This window comes from Halyomorpha halys, unplaced genomic scaffold (genome assembly GCF_000696795.3).
Source record: "Halyomorpha halys isolate HHAL.00 unplaced genomic scaffold, Hhal_1.1 Scaffold542.1, whole genome shotgun sequence".
Taxonomy (NCBI): domain Eukaryota; kingdom Metazoa; phylum Arthropoda; class Insecta; order Hemiptera; family Pentatomidae; genus Halyomorpha; species Halyomorpha halys.
In genome coordinates, this window is record NW_027105041.1 from 19893 (window position 1) to 39165 (window position 19273).

Genomic DNA, 19273 nt, shown 5'->3' on the forward strand with positions numbered 1-19273 from the left:
TTTTTTTTCTCCTGATGTCAATTGTTCATAACTCCTCTTCAATTTATCCAATACCTACTTTTATATAGCTGCTAGGAAGCTTATAAGGACGAAATATTGGTTTCAAGTAAATTAAAATATGACATGTCGTAGATAATCAAACTGCCTCAAAATAATAAGAAAAAGGCATCGCATATATTGGTTCAATTTATATTGCCAAATCATAATAACAAAGTATACGTATTTGTTTAATTTAACTAAATGCAATAATATAAATAAAACTATTAATTGCGTTCATTAAATCTATATACATCCTTAAATATAGCAACAGGAAAGCATTGCCGGGTCAGTTAGTAACTGATAAGTACTACTTGTAGAATAAATCAAGATGGATCTAGTTTGATTGACCATTTCTTAAGGTAAATATTTCCTAATACCTAAATTATAGGAATACCTTACAAATAGGATTACAAATAGTAAAGTTATTCCAAATACCTTAGGAATAACTTTACAAAATTAGAAAAAGTTATGTTAAGAACATAAAAAGGGATGCGGTTGGGGAAAGAACAAAAGAAGGTCGGGGTGTGGCCAGAGAAGAACACAAATAAGTAATAACTTAATTGTAAGGCTAATTATAGGAATATGAAACATGAAAATCAAGTAAGTAACTCATATTTTTTTTTTTCGGGCAAGACTTCCATTGGAGTCCACTCGATGAAAAAAAGGCAACGTCCCAGGCCGGATTCGAACCGGCACCGCCAATATACATCAAATTGGTAAGACTGTGTCCTTAACCACTGAGCTACGGGCGGCCCATAAACTCATTATGAAAATTATTTACAATTAAAGTAATGAAAAATTAAAAAGTTTAATTTTGAATAATTTCCATTATGAGCACGAAGTTACTTCATTTTCATATCCATACTCTAATTTTTTGTCATGTGTAAAACTTACTCCTTTTAGCTTAAAAATCTTTACATTCTACTTCTTTAATTCTGCTATTTTACTTGCCTATTTAATTAATCAAATGTAAGATTTCTTTCTCAGTGTTTTTTTATAACTTTAATTTTAAATAATTTTCATTTTGCACATATTTTTTACACCTATTAGATTTTTACATGTATATTATTTTATTTTTATTTCCTCTTTCATAATTGTAATATTACTTATTCTCATGCTGTTTTTATCTTTTTATAATAATCAGATTATACATTTTCTTACAACACTATTTATGCTTATTATTTATATTATTTTTTAGATATTCTGTACTTCCTTTTATTCATTATGGTTGTTATCTAGTTTTTTTTTGGTCCTAATGGTACTTGAAATTCTGTCAGAAAGATTGGCACTAATTAAATGAGATTTTACATATTTGTGTTCTTCACTGACATTGCCTCTAACCATCTTCTCATATAATGTCCATAGTGAACTATCATTACATCACACAAAGTAATTATAACGAATATTCAACTAGATAATAAAAACAAAACCAAGAAAAATAGTTATTTTTTTACGATTTTATAGCCATTGAGTAAGGGTATTAATATAACTAACTCATAAAGACTAGTACAAATTTCAAATACTAATTACTTTATTGAGTATCAATACCATCGAATTTTTAAAAAAAAGTCATACTTATTTTTCGAAAACGGCTTGGTCTGATTTTGTCCAATTTTGGAGAAAAAGTTGGGGATTTGTGTCGAAATGATCCAGTATTAATTTTCAAATAATATCTACTACTTCCGCTGACGGATACTTGAATGTATTATATTAAGTTCCATGCCAACTGTATCCTTTGAAAATGGCTTGTCTCGGACCAACATTATGAGAAAATTGGAGATTAGAGAATTGGGGTCAAGTATCAAGTTTAGCGAATTTTAGTACAAGAGCTGGGAAGAAAAAAAGGCAGTTATCTCACCCCAATTTTTGATTACTTCAATAAAAACTATGTATAATTACTAGTCAAAATTGATGAGTCTGCCAAGTATAGATAGGGGGATTAAAAAATGGCGGCTGTTTCAAAACCTTAAAAAAACATTGATTTTTCATTCGGAGCTCTATATCTTAAAAACTATCAACACCACTAGAAAATCTAAGAGAATATTATTTAAAGAATAGTAAATTTGCTGAAATATTAGCCCTAAAAGAGCTATATACATCCAATAGTTCTCGAGATATAGCTTTTTAAAAAGCAAAATTTCTTAATAATCTACTGAAAGATTAGTAGTTAGTTAATTTATTTTAAGAAATCTATATCTTTGATACGTCAAATGGTTAATGAGATATAGATTTTTCAAAATAAATCCACTAACTACTGATCTTTTAGTACGTCCCATGCAACATTTTTATGAAATGTCTCTTTTTAAAAAGCTATATCTCGAAAACTATTTAACGTAAATAACTCTATTAGGGCTCATATTTTAGCAAATTTACTCTTCTCTAAATGACGTTCTCTAAGGTTTTCTTGTCATGTTTCTACTTTTTAATAAATAGAGCTCCGAATGAAAAATTAGTTTTTTTTATCGCTTTGAAATAGCCGCCATTTTTTATTCCCCCTACCTATACTTGGCAGACTCATCAATTTTGACTATTAATTATACATGGTTTTCAATAAAGTAATCAGAAATTAGGGTGAGATAACTGCCTTTTTTCTCCTCTTGGGCTCTTGTACTATTTCATCCTCACATATTTTTCCTGAAACGCTTATATCCTGTAAAGAGTTCGGCCAATTCGGGTAAATGTTGTTCAAGAAATTGCGAGAGTGAGCATGGTCCAGTAGAAATATTATGTAATGTCAGCCACTACTTCCGCTTTTACATGCGAACGAACAAGTAAATTACCTGTATACGCCTATATTTGCAAAACATTTTTTTTCGAATCAGCAGCCTCAAAAACATGGAAAACCGTAATACAATCATTTTATCCTAAAATATCAGTCATATGTGTGCCAGTGTGCCCCATTGGTAGACAAAAATGGGAGTAATTAATGCGATGTTACATTATATAACACTGACGTCAACAGAGAGATAGTAAATGTACTATAAACGAAACAATTTGTTTGAATTTATTGCGCTAATGTAAATAACTAAGAAATTTAAATTGGTCAGTGTAATCAATTGCCAGGGAATCGCTCTCAATGACTTTAGAAAAGCAAAACATCTAACTATTACTACAAGTTGGAGTTAAAGTGCATATATCTGGGTCATTTTCCAGGCTAAAATATATCAAAGGGCTGTAACAGAGAGATATAAACAAAATTAGTATAAAAAAAATAAAATGTCTTATGCACGCATTTCCAAACTTTCACATCACACTACTTTGAGATTAAATTAATTGTTAAAAATTTCGAAACAGCTATTTCTTCATTATTCAGGATGACAAACCTTCCCCTTACTAGATATTTCATATACAGAAGTGAAAGTGAAATCCGACTATTGTCATAATAACCATGGAAACAACAAAACATAATATTCTCCCTAAGTTATTCAAATTCTATCATATTTTATATCTATCAATTGTTTCATACACATAATAGTTAGAGAAAATGAATTATTTTATTAAACTAATAGCATGTTTCCTTTCAGAACCAGAGGAGAAATGCCTCACTCCCCAAGATCTACTCTACTATTATGGACTCGAGGCTGGTCATGATGTTCTCATTACAGAGGAAAATTTCATGGCCATGTGCCCTGCCATAGTTCACCAGTTGGACAGGAGGCTCTGCAGTCCGAGAGCAGTCTTCAACCAAGCTCCAGATCTTGGGTTCTTAGGTACTTGTTTACAAAAGGTTTCCAAAAATCTTTGTTCCATGAACTCATCGATTCCCAACATCGGTAGGAAACTTTGAAACTATTTTTATCACTGTAGATGGCACCAATTAACAGTTCTGCACCGTAACCTAAGTATTAATTTTTTTTTCTTTTTTACTGATTTCAAAAGAATAATTATACTAACTCATGGAGGGATTAATCAATAAAGAATAACACAATGGTATCTTGTATTTTCAGCTATGCACTTTCAAATTTGTAAATATTTCACATATTAAATGTATTAATAGTAATGATAAATAATAAACAAGGTTATAGGATAATAATTTTTGTAAATATTGCACTAATAGACTTAATATGAGTCTCTTCAATTTTTTCTAGAATTTCATTAATTCATCTCAAAAATATTATATGAGAGTAATCCAATTAAGCATGATGTCCAAAATTGTGAACAATCTCTCGAGTACAGTGGTATCTCTTAAAAATAGTGATGTATTTTGCAAAACTACCCAACATTATGATATGAAAATGAAAATGGTAAAATCTAAACCCTATTGTTAGAAGTTTTTTAAAACTTCTAAACTTCTTCTTAGCTCAGATCTTTAAAACTTTTAACTAATCAAAATTAAATGGTGAAGCATTGATATAACTGTAAATATGTAAATACAAAACTTAAAATTTAATCTTTGTAACTAACGTTTTTAATCTGGTTAATTAGATAGATGCATGATTCACATGAAAATTCACTAAAAGTTATGCTGAGTGTTTAATATGTCAAATAGATTATGGTTTCAATATGGAGAGTGTAAAATCATTTCAAAGTATTTTTCTAATTATTAGTAATTTTTTAAAATTATTTTCAATTTTTTTCAGCTTGGGTCTACGCTATCATCAGCGTTTTAATCATGTCAGTTGTTGGTCTCTTGGGTGTACTACTCGTACCAATTCTCGATAAAGCGTTCTTCAGTAAGTTGTTAAGTCTACTTGGGGCTCTTGCAGTAGGTACCCTATCAGGAGATGCATTATTGCATTTACTACCTCATGTAAGTCAAATATATGTATATGATATTGCATTTATATGAATAAAAAGCTTCCTTAACTATGATAGTGAGGAACAAAAAAAAAATAATAATTGACTACCACACTGTTTTAACTTAAAACAACTAAAATTATAAAAATGCTTAAGGCAGAATAGTTCATTAATGATGAAAAAGTCAGCAATATAATACAAATAAAAAGGCATAATCAACTATAAGAAGCATAGAATCAATTTTTTAAAATATATTTTATTATAAGTATTAAAAAAATAAACCAAAATGAGGAGTTCAAATTTTATGCAATATTACAAAAACAAAAATCTTCCACTAATTGTCATCATGTTGATAATAACATATTACAAAAATTATTAAATTTTAATTCTCTCCCTCTCTCTATACATATATAGATATATATAATTTTTGGTGCGAAAAACTATCAGTCTGAATACAATAAACTGAGTATGATCTTAGGATTATAGCATTTGGTAGTGCTGGCGGGTAATGGATTATCAATGGTATTCTGATTTTCAAGGATCCTCAATGACCGGTAAAGGCCTTCATGCTCACTCCCATTGTTTACTATTTCTATTTTTTACACTAGAAAAAAAATATTAGAAGAGAGTTACAATGTAGATATGATTTATTAAAAAATCGTAATAGAGCACAAAGTATTTTTCAAGATAATAATAATAATTATGATTATATTAGAAAATTCCAAAACAAAAGCCTAAAGAGCTAAGTCCTCAAGACAATTTTTATGACTAACAGTATTTAGTAAGTGTTATGGTCGATATTTCATTAGACACATTTACGACCTTTGTTAAATAATACAATTTAATAGTAATTTTTTAGTCTTGGTAATGATTAATAGATGAGTAAAGATTTCTATTTATATCATATGAATATATTTTTTTAATTATGAGTTATTAGTGAAAAATAATAACTATTTTATTCTTCACAGGCATTGCAAGCACATCCTGGAGGAGAAGTAGTCATTACAAGAGCAGGATCTACTTTTTTAACTCTGCTTTTATTTTTCGCAATTGAAGCTGCTTTTCATGCAAAGGGGAACCGGGTAAGAATATAACGAAATAGAAAAACTAATTATTTACAGTAATTTAAATTTCTATAAACTTTTAATAACACTTTGAATTTGCAGATGTTAGTTCTAGAAGGCACAATAATCTCTAAGTTTATTTTCTATGTTTTTATTTTAGAAACCGTCTTCCCATATTATTTAAAACCAGATTATACAATCCCCATTTTTGAATGAAAATTGGTTCAGGATGGTTTCTCTGAAATCATGATTTTGGATATAATTCCTCAATAATATGTTTATATGTTTCTGCAAATGAAAGACGTTCTTATAAGTAATCATTTACATAAAATGAAACAAAATGTCTAGTAAACAAGGAATATAAATATTAAAAAAAGGAGTTTTTGAAAATAATATATTAAAAGTCTCTTTGACCATTTAATACATTATTCAATACTGTAGAAAATTAAATGAAAACCAAACCAACTTCAATGTATAAAACTGAAATTAATTAACCTTCCTATAAAATCTATAATTCTATATTTTATAATCAAAACATGTTTAATGATTGAGAAAGCAATTATAAATGGAGTCAAAATCATTTAAAGTTAAACAGCAATTCTGAAGAGTAGAAGGAAAAAACTAATTAATTTACTTTACTAGACATATTTGATTATCAGACAAAGTTATGTAGGCATTCTATAAAAGAATAGCTGAGCAGAGATGTCATTGGATTGAAACTCTTGGTTTTTTAAAAAAGGAACTGAAAAGAAACAATCAGTTATTTATGGTTGACGTGGTGGCCTCATCCCAAAATAGTTAATTTTGGAGAATTGCTTGTTGAGAATTTCCAATTTTGCCCTTCAAAATTATAAGTTCTTGTCTAATCACTAATTTTTTGTATGAATGCCTCTTTTCAAAAATTACATTTTATAAGACATTAAAATTTCTTGATAATTTCTATACAGTATTTATTATCTTCTGTTTCTAGAAGCGGATTAAGAAAATTGAAGAGATCGAAAATACAAGTTACATGATGGTACCAGTAAAGAATGAAGGACATTCACGTATGTTAAATTTAATTTTACCTTTCCAGTTTTATCATAAATTTAAAACAAGTTATTTACAAAATTCATTTTCCTGAGAGAATAGCCATTAAAAAATTGTTAAATTAAATGAAGGTGTAACATTCTGGTCTAGAAAACCTACGTTGGGTATTGGAGCTTTATTATGATAAACACTATGATACCAACTAACTAGAGGAAGAGAGGTGAAACTCTTTGTGTCTTAAGAAAATCAAATGTAACTGATAAAACTTGCACAAAAAATGGAACATGATGGCAAAATATTTGTCAATATACAAAAAAGTCTTGTTACGCTAAATCATCCTTTGGTAATTCTCAAGAAAGAAAAATTAAGGTTTTATCACAAATTAATATTCGATTTTTTATATGATGAAAAATTCCAAACATGTAAATAAATATGTATTCATTTCTATGAAAATATGTAACAAAATATTAAATATTCAAATTGTTTAAAAATTGGTAAGTTCAACTCAAATTAAACAAAAAATATTATCTATTTTTTTTAAATGAAGGTTATAATCATTATAAAAGACAAAAATACTTTTAATTGGTCAATTTATTTTTTTATTCTTACTACAAAAAACATTACAGATGAGATTCATTTTTTTTTTGATAAACACATTGTCAATGATTGTATCACAAAATGGTTTTGCATCCACTGATTTTAGATTTACATGAAATGAAAATCTATCTTTATCCTATACACTTTGTCCCCTAAAAATAAAAATTTGAATAGCATTTGTCCTGGCTACATTAAGTTAAGTTGAACCAGATTAGATAAAACAATAATAATTATAAAATAAAATAAATATGAAATTAAATAAGAAAATGAGGTGAAAAAAGGAAATAATATAAAAGTACATATTTATGCAAGCTTGTATGGATATATATTACATTTAAGCATAGGAAACATCAATAATCAAAGAGATGGATACATAATTGATGTTTAAATGATATTGAGGAAGGGTATGGGTAAGGAATTCAAGTAACATAGGAAGGGGTGTATAGATAAGTTGCATTTAACAGGTAGGAGGAAAAACCAAGGGTGAGGAGGTCAATTATCTAGGAAGGTTTTTTTTATCCTTAAGGATTGAGGGCCGTCAGTAGCTCAGGTGGTTGAGTCCCAGGTCTTTACCACCTACTGGGAACTTTAGCAGTGTCAGTTCGAATCTGGTCTGGGGCGCTGACTTTTTTCATTGAGTGGTGGTCCCCCAAAAATAAAAACTTGTCTCCCACCATGGTTAGAATAGGTTGGTCACCTGTAGATAACCCCCTCCTCCCGCCGTATGTCAGAAATGACCAGGAAGAGGGCCATAAAAATAAAAAAAAAAAAAAAAAAAAAGGTTCTTAAGGATTGGAAAAATAATGCACCAAGAACGAATTGTCTTCTAATATTGAGAAACAAGCCAACCAGAAAATGAAAGGAGCTGAGAATGACATAGTAATTGATTCAAGGTTATTTGTTTTTTATTGGTATGATTTGTTTTTATCAATTCAAATTTACTAAACATTTACAGTATCAAACATAATAGGTACATTATATCTATTAAATATAATATAGTATTTAGCTTTAGAAAAATATACTTTTTTGAAGAAATGAAATTATATGAGATTAATAGAAAGAGTAATAAAGGGATATATTTGAAGATAGAGTTGTAGGAAAATTATAATACTCAAAAATAATAATATCAATTACATTATATTAATAATGACTGAGAGTTTACAAAAAAAGCTACAAGGTTGCACAGTAAGAAGTATCTCTTTTATTAAGTTTTATACTATGAAATTAACAAAACTAAAAAAAATAAGACTAATAATGAAAAAAAAGAATAATAATGAATTAAAATAAAATCAGAATAATAAAAAGATTAATATTAATTAGATTACAATTATAATGAATGCATTTACTTTTTAATCCTTTAGTGTTTCTTTCTTTAATCCAGATAGTGATCGGAAAGGTACTAGTGTAATATGGATGATAATAACTGGAGATGGGCTCCACAACTTAACAGATGGTTTAGCTATGGGAGCAGCCTTCAGGCAGGATGTTATGACTGGACTTGCTACAGCTTTGGCTGTCTTCAGTCATGAGCTTCCACATGAGTTAGGCAAGTATTTATAATATTCATAATTTCATATTAAACCACTTAAAAAATGTATAACGTATTCTACCCTTCTTGTTAAACGTTATAAACACTTAAGCCATAATATCCTAAGAACACAAGTTTGTTTTATCTGAATGAAGCATAAATATATCATTTTGGGACCTGAGATTTATCACCCCTAATTTACTGACAAAATTTATGGCTTTGTCAGTTTACTGCAAAAAAATTTATAATTTACCAATGTTTGCTAGTTTGTTCTACTAAAATTTAGCATTGAGATATATTTATTCAGATTATACAAAGTTATTTTTGTTTTAATTTTAAGATCTAATGCTTGATTTAAAAGATTTTGGATTTTCATTAACTATTCAGAATACAAATGTAAAGAAACAGCATATAAAAATACACAATTTAGTCAGTATGATTTATATTTTTTTGATGGCATATTTTTTTTGAAGAAGAAGAAGAAGAAGAGTAATATCGGGGAATGTAAATAAAATAATATTAACCACTAGAGATTAAAGCAGAACTATGATTTTGAAGTTGATTAATGAGGTATAGGTCGATTCCCCAATATCATTAACGATTATGAATTTTGAAAAGGACAGTGCAAAACATTTAAAGTTTAAAAATAAGAAATCTTCAGTATCCATACGGGAAACCAGCAACCGATTACTTATTTTCAATATATAGAACTGGAGAAAAATTATAAAGTGCCTTGCAGAAATTTATTTCCTGTCAGATACTAAGATTGTAGTTAGAAAATGTCCATAGAAAAAACAGTATAGGGCAGCAGTTCTCAAACTATTTTCACAAAGGAATCTATTTGGGCTAACAAAACTTCAACAAACCTTTTTATACAAAAATAAATTTGTGGTACCCTTATGGAGCTAAACAAATATTTAAAAAGTCGCCAGTTATCTTTAGAATGGTTCAATATTTGGGAAACTACGAACAAAAGTAAAAAATAAATGGAATGCACTGTATATTCACTTTTTTAAATTTAATTTTTTTTTTGTTTTGCAATATTTTGAGAAAGTGGCATTCACCAGTGGCGTACACCCACTTTGGGAACTGTTGGTATAGGTGTAGGGAGCATATATTGATAAATTAATAAACTTATATTATAAACAAACATATTTCATCAATGTCAATATCAATACCACAAAATTGATTCTGTGGGTATATGATTTACAAAAATTATAACAAATCCATTGTTAAAATAACATAAGCAATTTATTGGTTAATTTTTGAAAAGTAATTGATAATAATAAAATTTGGAATCTACTTTTTTTTTTGTAATATAAATTAGAATTAAAATTTCTTTCACTTAATTTTTCTAGTTAACTTTATTACAATTGAATTACCTAGAAAAATGGTTCCTAAAGTTGGTGCCCACGGATATGCCAGGAGTGCTGCAAGCGAATGCCACTTATTCAAAACATTAAAAAAAAAAGTGTATAGTCCATTCCAGCATTTACTTTGCACTGGTTTTTCTTATTCTCCTACGTATTCAATCGCTTTAAGTTATTATACTTTTTTAGCTTGACAAGGATCCCAGAATTTTTTAGCCCAAAAAGAGTGCAATGGCAAACCACCATATTATTTGAACCTAACACTATTACTCTGAGAGAGAAAAAGTACAGACTGCTTTCTGCATCATGAAAATTTAAATTTCATCAAGTATATAGTTAGATAATAATAGTTTAGATAATAATTTCAATTTTTGAATTAATAATTAAAAGTACATATGTTTCCAATGATACCCAACATAATGAGCTCAATTTACCCTCAACCTTACGCCCTCCAAATTTTTGTAATCTCATTACATTGTTGTAGAAAGTGGTAAAATATGGTTTCAGGTATATTATTAACAATGGCTAGATTTTCCGTATTTTAAGGCTAGATCTTTATGTCTATTGAGCCCTTACTCAGTTTCTAAAGACTTTGAAAATTATGAGACTGAAGTGAGAAGCTGGAATCTTCTATAGTCCAGTTTAGCTCTTCATATGAAGGAGACAAACTAAGTACTTATTATATCAAGTCTTTTTTTTTTTTTCCTTTAAATATCTCTTTTTAGTGCTGTTAGGTATGGCCTCAGTCCATCTCTTGTATATACCTCTGACCTCTGTCATTCTTCATTTTTGGTCAATTCTGTCGACAGGTAACTCTCGGCCTACCTACAGGGCACTTTTCTATTGGCCCACCTAATATCCATCGTCAAAGTGTGACTATTGTGAAAAAGTATGATTGCAACTAAGAGTTTCTATTGTGTAACTGATTTTACTTCATATATCACAATATATATATATAATTTATTTTATAGTATAAACTAGCAAGCAATCTCAACTAAAACAAGAAATTATTATATTTTCGGTAAAAAGGTTTTTTATAGCAAACATATTTTTTCCCCATTTTACAGGTGATTTTGCGCTCTTACTACAGAATGGAATGGACCTAAAAACTGCTGTCATTTATAACCTTGCATCATCAGTACTGAGTTTGATAGGAGTTGTTCTGGGGTTGCTATTAGCTGACTATTCAGAAGCTGCACTTTGGATATATGCAGCAACTGCCGGATCATTTTTATACATCTCTCTAGCTACTTTAGTAAGTCATAAAGTTTTAATAATAAGAGAATTATAAATATATAGACTTATATCAAAGAAAAATACATCAAATTGAAATAAAATTGTGTTAACCTAGAGATTTTTACAAAATGCTATTCATTTAATAGAATAACTTTATTCATTTTGCTTTTTTACACTTCTAATGTGTTACAAGATTTTTGGTTTATTCTATCAAAATGCTATAAGTCAAAAATAAAAAAGCATATACATATTCCAAGAAGGTTTATGAGACAGAACCATCATTATGAAATACTTGCATTTAATAGACCAGTTCAAAACCAAGAAAAGAAAAGGATAAATGGTAGGAAATTAAAATTTTGAGTACAAAAGGAAAATAGTGTGTAAGTGAATTAGTGGTTCATTTTTAAAACACAACATTAAGATGTAATACTTTGTTATTCTAAACAATAAAATCATATGGCTTGTAAAATAGAACATGACTAGTAGGAGTATACTACCCATAAAATACTTGCTTCATAAAGCTTCTTTCATTCCTCTATTTGTTGCCATTCAAACTAACTGTTATCCTCAAGTCTTTGTACATAAATGGGCAATGATCTATCAATGAACTAGGACCTCCTCCAATACCATTCCTCTATATTCTGTGCCGTGGCCGTCCAATAAACTTTATTTAGTAATTTTGATGCATCTGTGCAGACACTATTAAGGTATCTGAAGTTGGGTGCCCCTATTTTTCTTTTTTTTTTTGATAAAGGATCCCCTGGTCAGTGCACCCAGTATTTCACTGGCTCGATTCTTGTGGCATTCCCTGCCGATATCATTCTTCCAGCCATCAGAAACTTTTCAATATTCAGTCCTTAAAAGAGGCCTTAATTTTTTTTTTTTCTTCTTCACCAGGCATTACCTTCTCTGATTTGATTGTAAATTCTTCTTAATATTTTTCTCTCAAAAATGAGAAGTCTATTTACATCAGCATTAGTCAATGCTCAAGCTTTGAATCCACAAGGGAGGACATGGTGTACCAACATTTTGTAGTCTCACTTTGCAATGATTGGCAATATACTTACTTTTGAAAAGTTTAATCAGCCCAAATCTTTCAAACTTATATGGACCAATCTCGAATAGAAGAAAAGGTTTGTGACAATAAACAGGATGGCTCTGGTAAAGGTTATAGGACAACAATAAGTTTATAGGACAGTTTCTCATGGGGCGGTACAGGTCTTAGGAGGGTACCTTTCAACTCTACTCTGCTGATGTAGAATAATGTTGCAATGTGCAGTTACAAGAGAAAAAGCACAGCAGAGCTTTCAGAGAATTTCCAAGTGAGGGTTGTAGAAACATGCAACAGGTGGAAACTGATAATCTAGGTGGATACAATCAAGGAATGGAACTAATGTGTTAAATAATCCTGAAACAGGTGATGTTGAGAAAATGCTTGTCCACTGTTCACTACTGATTATCAGAAAATTGGTCACTCCCAAATAACTGAGCCTTGAAAGTCCTTACGGAGCACAGAGGCTTTTGGACCTTCATCCATAAGGAGCAATCCAGAAACTGCTGAGCACATTCTTATGATCTGAGCAACATTTTAGGCGCTGAGAAAAATGTTTCAGGGAAGATAGATATCTACATGATCACTGAGAGCAACTTCCTTCTCCTCACTAAAGAAGAACTTTGAAGTATTGTTGGAATAGGCAGAAGGTGGCAGTAGAGCCAGAAGATTTCAATCTTGTTCCCAGAAGAAGGCAGGAGCAGGCTGTAGTAAGAATCTCCAATGGACCAAAATGAATATAAAGCTGGTCTTACTAGCTTTACTTTTTTTTTAACTTAATTTTACCATTAGAATAATAATTTTACAATAAAAATAAATAAGTCATCTCTACAAAAAACCATTAATGTAGTTTGCATTAATAGAATGAAAAGTAGATTGCTGGAACAGTTTCACTTACTATCTGATTGGTTAGCCAATCCACCTAATACATCTTCTGATTTAAAGTATGACCAATGTGAAAATTAAGCCAGTAAATCCAATGAGCATCCTAATCTGAGGTATAAAAAATCTATATCTGTACCCATCATCTATCAAAAACCATAGATCTTTCATGTATGTCATATACTCATCATGTATTCAAATATCTTATTAAAATCACTGAATAATTAACTTTTAAAAAATATTTTTTTTTTCAGATTCCTGAAATGCAGAAGCAAGTAACAAGTTTATCACATCTCTGCATACAATTAATTGGAATGTTTCTTGGAGGTGGTTTGATGTTTGTCATCGCCATATATGAACACTCGTTTCATGAATTTCTAAAAGAATTAGACTAGCATTTAGAAGTTATAATTATTTATTACTCAAATAAATTAATTTGCAATATTAATCAAGTTGCAATCCATTTTTAAGACTGATGATAGCTAAAAAAAAACCTTTGTTTTTACTCAGAATATTTTTTTTTTGTTTTTTATTCTCTCCTCTCTTTATAATAAAGAGATATTGTATTTAATAAGTATTAAATATTGAAGTATTCACAATCCTTATTAAGTGAAAAGTGATTCAAATTTTTAATGTAGGTATGTTATTACTATTTTTAAGGGACCAGTAGAAAATATATTAATAGATAAAAATAAAGTATAAATTGTAAAATAGTTAATTTTCTATATACATCAATTAATTTATATAAAATTTTATAAATAACGTAAGATCAAATATTTATATGAAATTGACCTGAGAATGTGTACATTATATTGATAATACAAAAATAACTATAATAAACTGGAACAAGCCAAGAATAAATCAGAGTTGGTGGGAAATCTTCACTGTGATAAAATTAAAATTTACATAGGTTACCATTTCTATATTATATATTTGTACAAAAACTGTTAAGGAACTATGTACCTTATGTAATTCAAATTAAGATTCATATAAATATATAAGTTTCAACATTACATTTGAACTTTTAAAAGTTCAAATAGTGTTTTACTTATATGGCAAGAACTATTTTATCATTAGAGAAAATGTGATATAGAAGTATTATTTTATAAATAACATAATCAAAAGTGGTTTATCCACTTTCAATTTTACAAAATTGGTTGCTATTTTGATCTTGATTTCTAATCTAATGATCTAATCTATCATAATAAAATTATTTATTAAATTAATTCCTTAAAGGGACAGTTTTTTAAGATTTAACAATTTAAAATTTTTGTATAAAACTTTTTTTGAAACAAATGTCACTTATGTAACTTTAGCTATAACATTAATCCAATGAATTGTCTATAGTTTTTTTTGATACCATGTACATACGAAAGAAAAATTGTGTGATTTTTGATTTTTAATAACTGACTATATGAATATTTAATAAAGTTTTATAAAACCAAAAGCTCCATTAATAAACCTTTCATTTTTATTTATAATTATATAAATCACAATGTTTTATGGTATTTTGCAGAATATACCATGGAATATGATAGCTGAATAAATACTAGCTAAGATGTTTTAATATTTCACTTCAAAAATTTAATATATTCAAAAAATAAAAACAGAGTATTAATTGAAATGCATAAAATTTCATACAAATTAGAGAATGATAATTAAAATAGAACCCAACTTAACGAGCCTTCTCTTTACCAGCTCCTCGGATTAACCAACAGTAAAAATTAAATGCTAAGAAGCTACTAATTTGGTAAAACAAAACAACTGACTAATTGACTACTATTAAAAACTGAAACATTGTTTATACAGTTAAATGAAATCATATATCTAAACAATTTGTATTTAATCAATAATATTACTATACATATCAACAATATATTAAATTTTATGTCACAGTTTTTCCTTTAATACACTCCAAATTAACCAGTTCTTCTTAACTTACTATGTCTTAGTCCTGTCTAAGAGGAATAAGCAGGGTTCTACTGTATTTATCATTTGATCAATTCAATTTTTAAAAAGTAATCAAGATGTACACTGAACATTTTTCATTAAATGTTTATCCTATAATAAAAATTTGTTCTTTTGAAGGAGATGGAAAAGAGGAGAAAAATTAGTTTTAACTATTTACTTATTCCAGACGCTTCAAGCCATAATGTAGGTCTTCATCAGGACTACAATGATGGGTGAAGGTGTAAACAAAGAACAGAGACAAACAAAGTCCCTTTGTCAGTTTCGGTCAGTCCTTTTGTTCTTATTCACATCTCCTCCTATCACTAAATTCTGAGTCAAAATGTCAGCAGTAAATACGTAGTTGAAAGTAACTTTTTTTTACGCAACCCTGGCCAACTCTTGATTCCCAATCACTAATGAATACCTAGAGATTTTACTAACTATAGTGGAGTACCTAGATTCTCCTCTGACTCATAAACAATAGTGAAATGAATAGTAAGTATCCCTGATGGAAATCAAACAGACACTGATCCAAATCGAGCACTCTAGGATAATCCTTCCAACAAAATCAGCCATCAAGCACAGATACAGTGAAGATTAATAACTTTTTAATAATAAAAATGAAACCAAAATTTCTTTTTCAGATCTCAATTTGAAGAAAATGAAATTGATGTTCAGAAATACCCAAGCACATCATAAATAATTTATATATCCTAATATTCTTGTCATTGGTGAAGATCTAGAATAGGAAGTTTTCATGTAAAAGATCCCAATCACTTTTTATTCCAATTGGTAGTAGAAACAGGAATTTAGGTTTATTTTGGTTTTATGGGCTTCACCAACTTGGATTTCATGTGTCTGCAATATACATTATACACTGACATTAGCAAACCTTCTCAAATTCATTTTCATAAAAAGCTCATGTTGACAAATAAGAAAAAAAAATGTCACAAGTGTATCTGTTAAGTAGGTATAAATTAATCATACATGAACCAAAGACTCACCCAAAGGTAAGAAAATTGTAAGTATAATATTTTACCCATACAAAAAAACTGTAACAGGAACAATCTGGAGCATGAATGGTTCATTGCAGTGTTACAGCACTTCCAAATAGCGAAAAGAAAAACAATTTTGATTTTCTTTTAAACAATTTTGATTTTTTTTTTTTTAATTAAAAGGCTCAGAAACTGTTCACCGTAAGTAAAAAAAGAATAGTAAACTAATGAATTAATTATTTTTAGTTGAAATAGAATATTAAATAACAAAATGCTGTTATATAATTTTCACTGAAATTTTTTTAAATGTTCCAAACCTAACTTCGGAGCTTTCAAACAGAAATGATTGAAGTTCTTATAAATTAAAAATGCAAGCAAATTTCAAAAAAATATATTAGGAAGAACAATAATTCGAGTTAAATGCTAACGACAATAGGACAGACTAACTTTTTTAGTTCTCAAACACACGAATATAAATGAGAATTAAAACAACAACAAAATCTGAAATTAAATATAATTATAAAACAGCTTTAAAGGATTTAGTATAATGAAATGCATAAAACCAAACTAGAAACATGATAATAGCTTTTAAAAATGCATATTGATTTGTTTGCTTCAAAAAAATATGTATATATTACAATTTTCTAGAATATAGAAAGTATTCAAAGCATAACTTTCAAATCGATTTTCTTAAACCAGTGGCTTAAAGCATGATCCGTGCCCTTCAACAAGTTCCAACTGCGTAATATAATATACACCTTGCAGGATTTCTCATTACCAACAATAAACAAATCTTAATATGAATCAATCTTGTTTTCCAAAATTTTGATAATAGAGATTCTATTAAGTTTTCATGATTCTACAGCAATCTATTAATTCTAATAACCATTCTTATTTATTTATTTTTTAAATATTGATTATAGCCTTTATTACTATCATATGCACATTTTTAAAAAATATCAATGAGTTCTTCAGAAAATATTCAAAAGAAGTCGTTAAGACTCCCGCCAAGTACATGTTTTGCTGAATTTTTTAGAAAAAAAAATTAACTTACTTGATATAGTAAATACGTTTGACTGGCGCTGGTTAAATGACTGAGGAATTAATAAACAACGGATAGACCCAAGTATTAATAATATGAAGGCTCAAATCGTTAATGAAACATCTTTTAAATAAACATCAAAAACCACCACTACCAACTGACAGCAAAATTTACACTTATCTACTCAGACCAACGTAGACTTCCAGTGCAGAATCAATGGATTCGCCAAAAAAAAAATAATCTAAATTACTAAAACTATGATATATATAAAAAGTACTTAGACTTTTACAAATAGAGACGTCTTTAATTATTTATTATTCGTATTTTCAGGTCATAGGAGTCCATAAAGGTAATGTTAAAAAAAATTGTATTGTGTTACTCCTATTTTAAAGTCTTTACGTTCCTTAAAGTTACAGTAAGAACTTTTATTTAACTCACTAATTAGGAGACCAACTATTACATTATCTCTACAGTCGGATCTCTTACTTAAGCACTATATAGCCGATCATGTTCCTTAGTTAACTTTCCGTTCATAGTAAATGATATTGTTTTAATCAGTGATCTTTTTAGCAGAAAAGTGGCACATGAAATCAAGTTTAGAGGCACAAAGAAGCAGAGGAACCGACACTTAAAAAATTTTGGGAGGGATAGGGAGAGTTTAGTGTAACATGATAGCAGATGCAATTAGCACGGTATAAGACCTCGAATGTCATATATAAAGGAGTAGCCAGTCATTAATTTGTAACATGACACAAATACTATAGTGACTTAATAGTTTTGAATAAAACATATTAAAAGTCTTGGAACAGTATAAAAAAAGTTTGTACCCACCCATTTACTAGTAGGAAAATTTTCCATAATTTCTTTTTTTCTGTTAGCTTGTAGATCTTGGAGATATTTAGCCGCCCCAACCAGCTTCCTCCACTCTTACTTATCTCGGGCAATAGAAATTTAAGTAAAAGCTAGTTTATTACGTACTGTTCAACCACGTTCTTTTTTTTCCTGTCCATCCTGAGTTTCCACTTCCCTATTCATCTGGTTCCTAAGACATAAGGTCCTATTATTATCCGTACTATTCATTAAACCCTTTTTATGGCTTATTTTTAAGTCAATAACAATGAAATATTGAGGAGTGAGATACAGTCTCATAAAATATTCGAGGAGAAGGTAAGAGGCAGAAAGTCACCAATGCAAGAAAAAGAAATAGACCCATAAAAAAGTGGGACGACGATATGATTTAGTCGTCCTAAGAAAGAATATCAGATTGGAGAAGAAGAAAGAAATTGGTGATAAATCCGGAAAGATAGAAAACGCATATTACAATAGATGCAAAAAAGGAAGATTATAAATTTGTATTTTACTTTAAAACCTGAAAGACTTGAGTCTTCCCTCAACTTTGAAATTCACGCCACCCATCAGTGACTCATTGAATGGATAAAACTAGTTAGACTCCCAACGTTTAGTCCTCACTGCAGTGAAAAATTATTAGTCCTACAGGCTTTAACACCTGCAAACTAATCTCATCTTAAGGCTAATATCAATAATTTTTAAAAACACACTTCAGTCTCCTTCCTAAATATGGAGGTTTATTCTTAGATTATATGTCTTCAAAAAAGCTGAAAGGACAACGGTTAGAAAAAGATAGCACGAAAAACTATTTTGAACATACATCTCTATAAAAGGATAAATCAGTTTGAAGAGCTACAGCTGATGAGCCTTGAAAGAAATGCACATCAATTTCTTACGAATACAA

The 19273-nt window shown here is 28.9% G+C and overlaps 1 protein-coding gene across 1 annotated transcript in view; it reads left to right on the plus strand.

Annotated features, from left to right (window-relative positions):
• Nucleotides 1-14901, plus strand: part of Zip71B (Zinc/iron regulated transporter-related protein 71B) — a gene marked incomplete at its 5' end in the record, with an annotated part of 15603 nt that extends 702 nt beyond the window's left edge. The window contains 7 exon segments of the mRNA XM_014425971.3: nucleotides 3564-3812; nucleotides 4620-4789; nucleotides 5745-5858; nucleotides 6811-6886; nucleotides 8848-9012; nucleotides 11432-11619; nucleotides 13788-14901. Coding sequence (XP_014281457.3) covers nucleotides 3564-3812; nucleotides 4620-4789; nucleotides 5745-5858; nucleotides 6811-6886; nucleotides 8848-9012; nucleotides 11432-11619; nucleotides 13788-13928 — 1103 coding nt within the window.
• Nucleotides 14902-19273: the final 4372 nt, after the last annotated feature.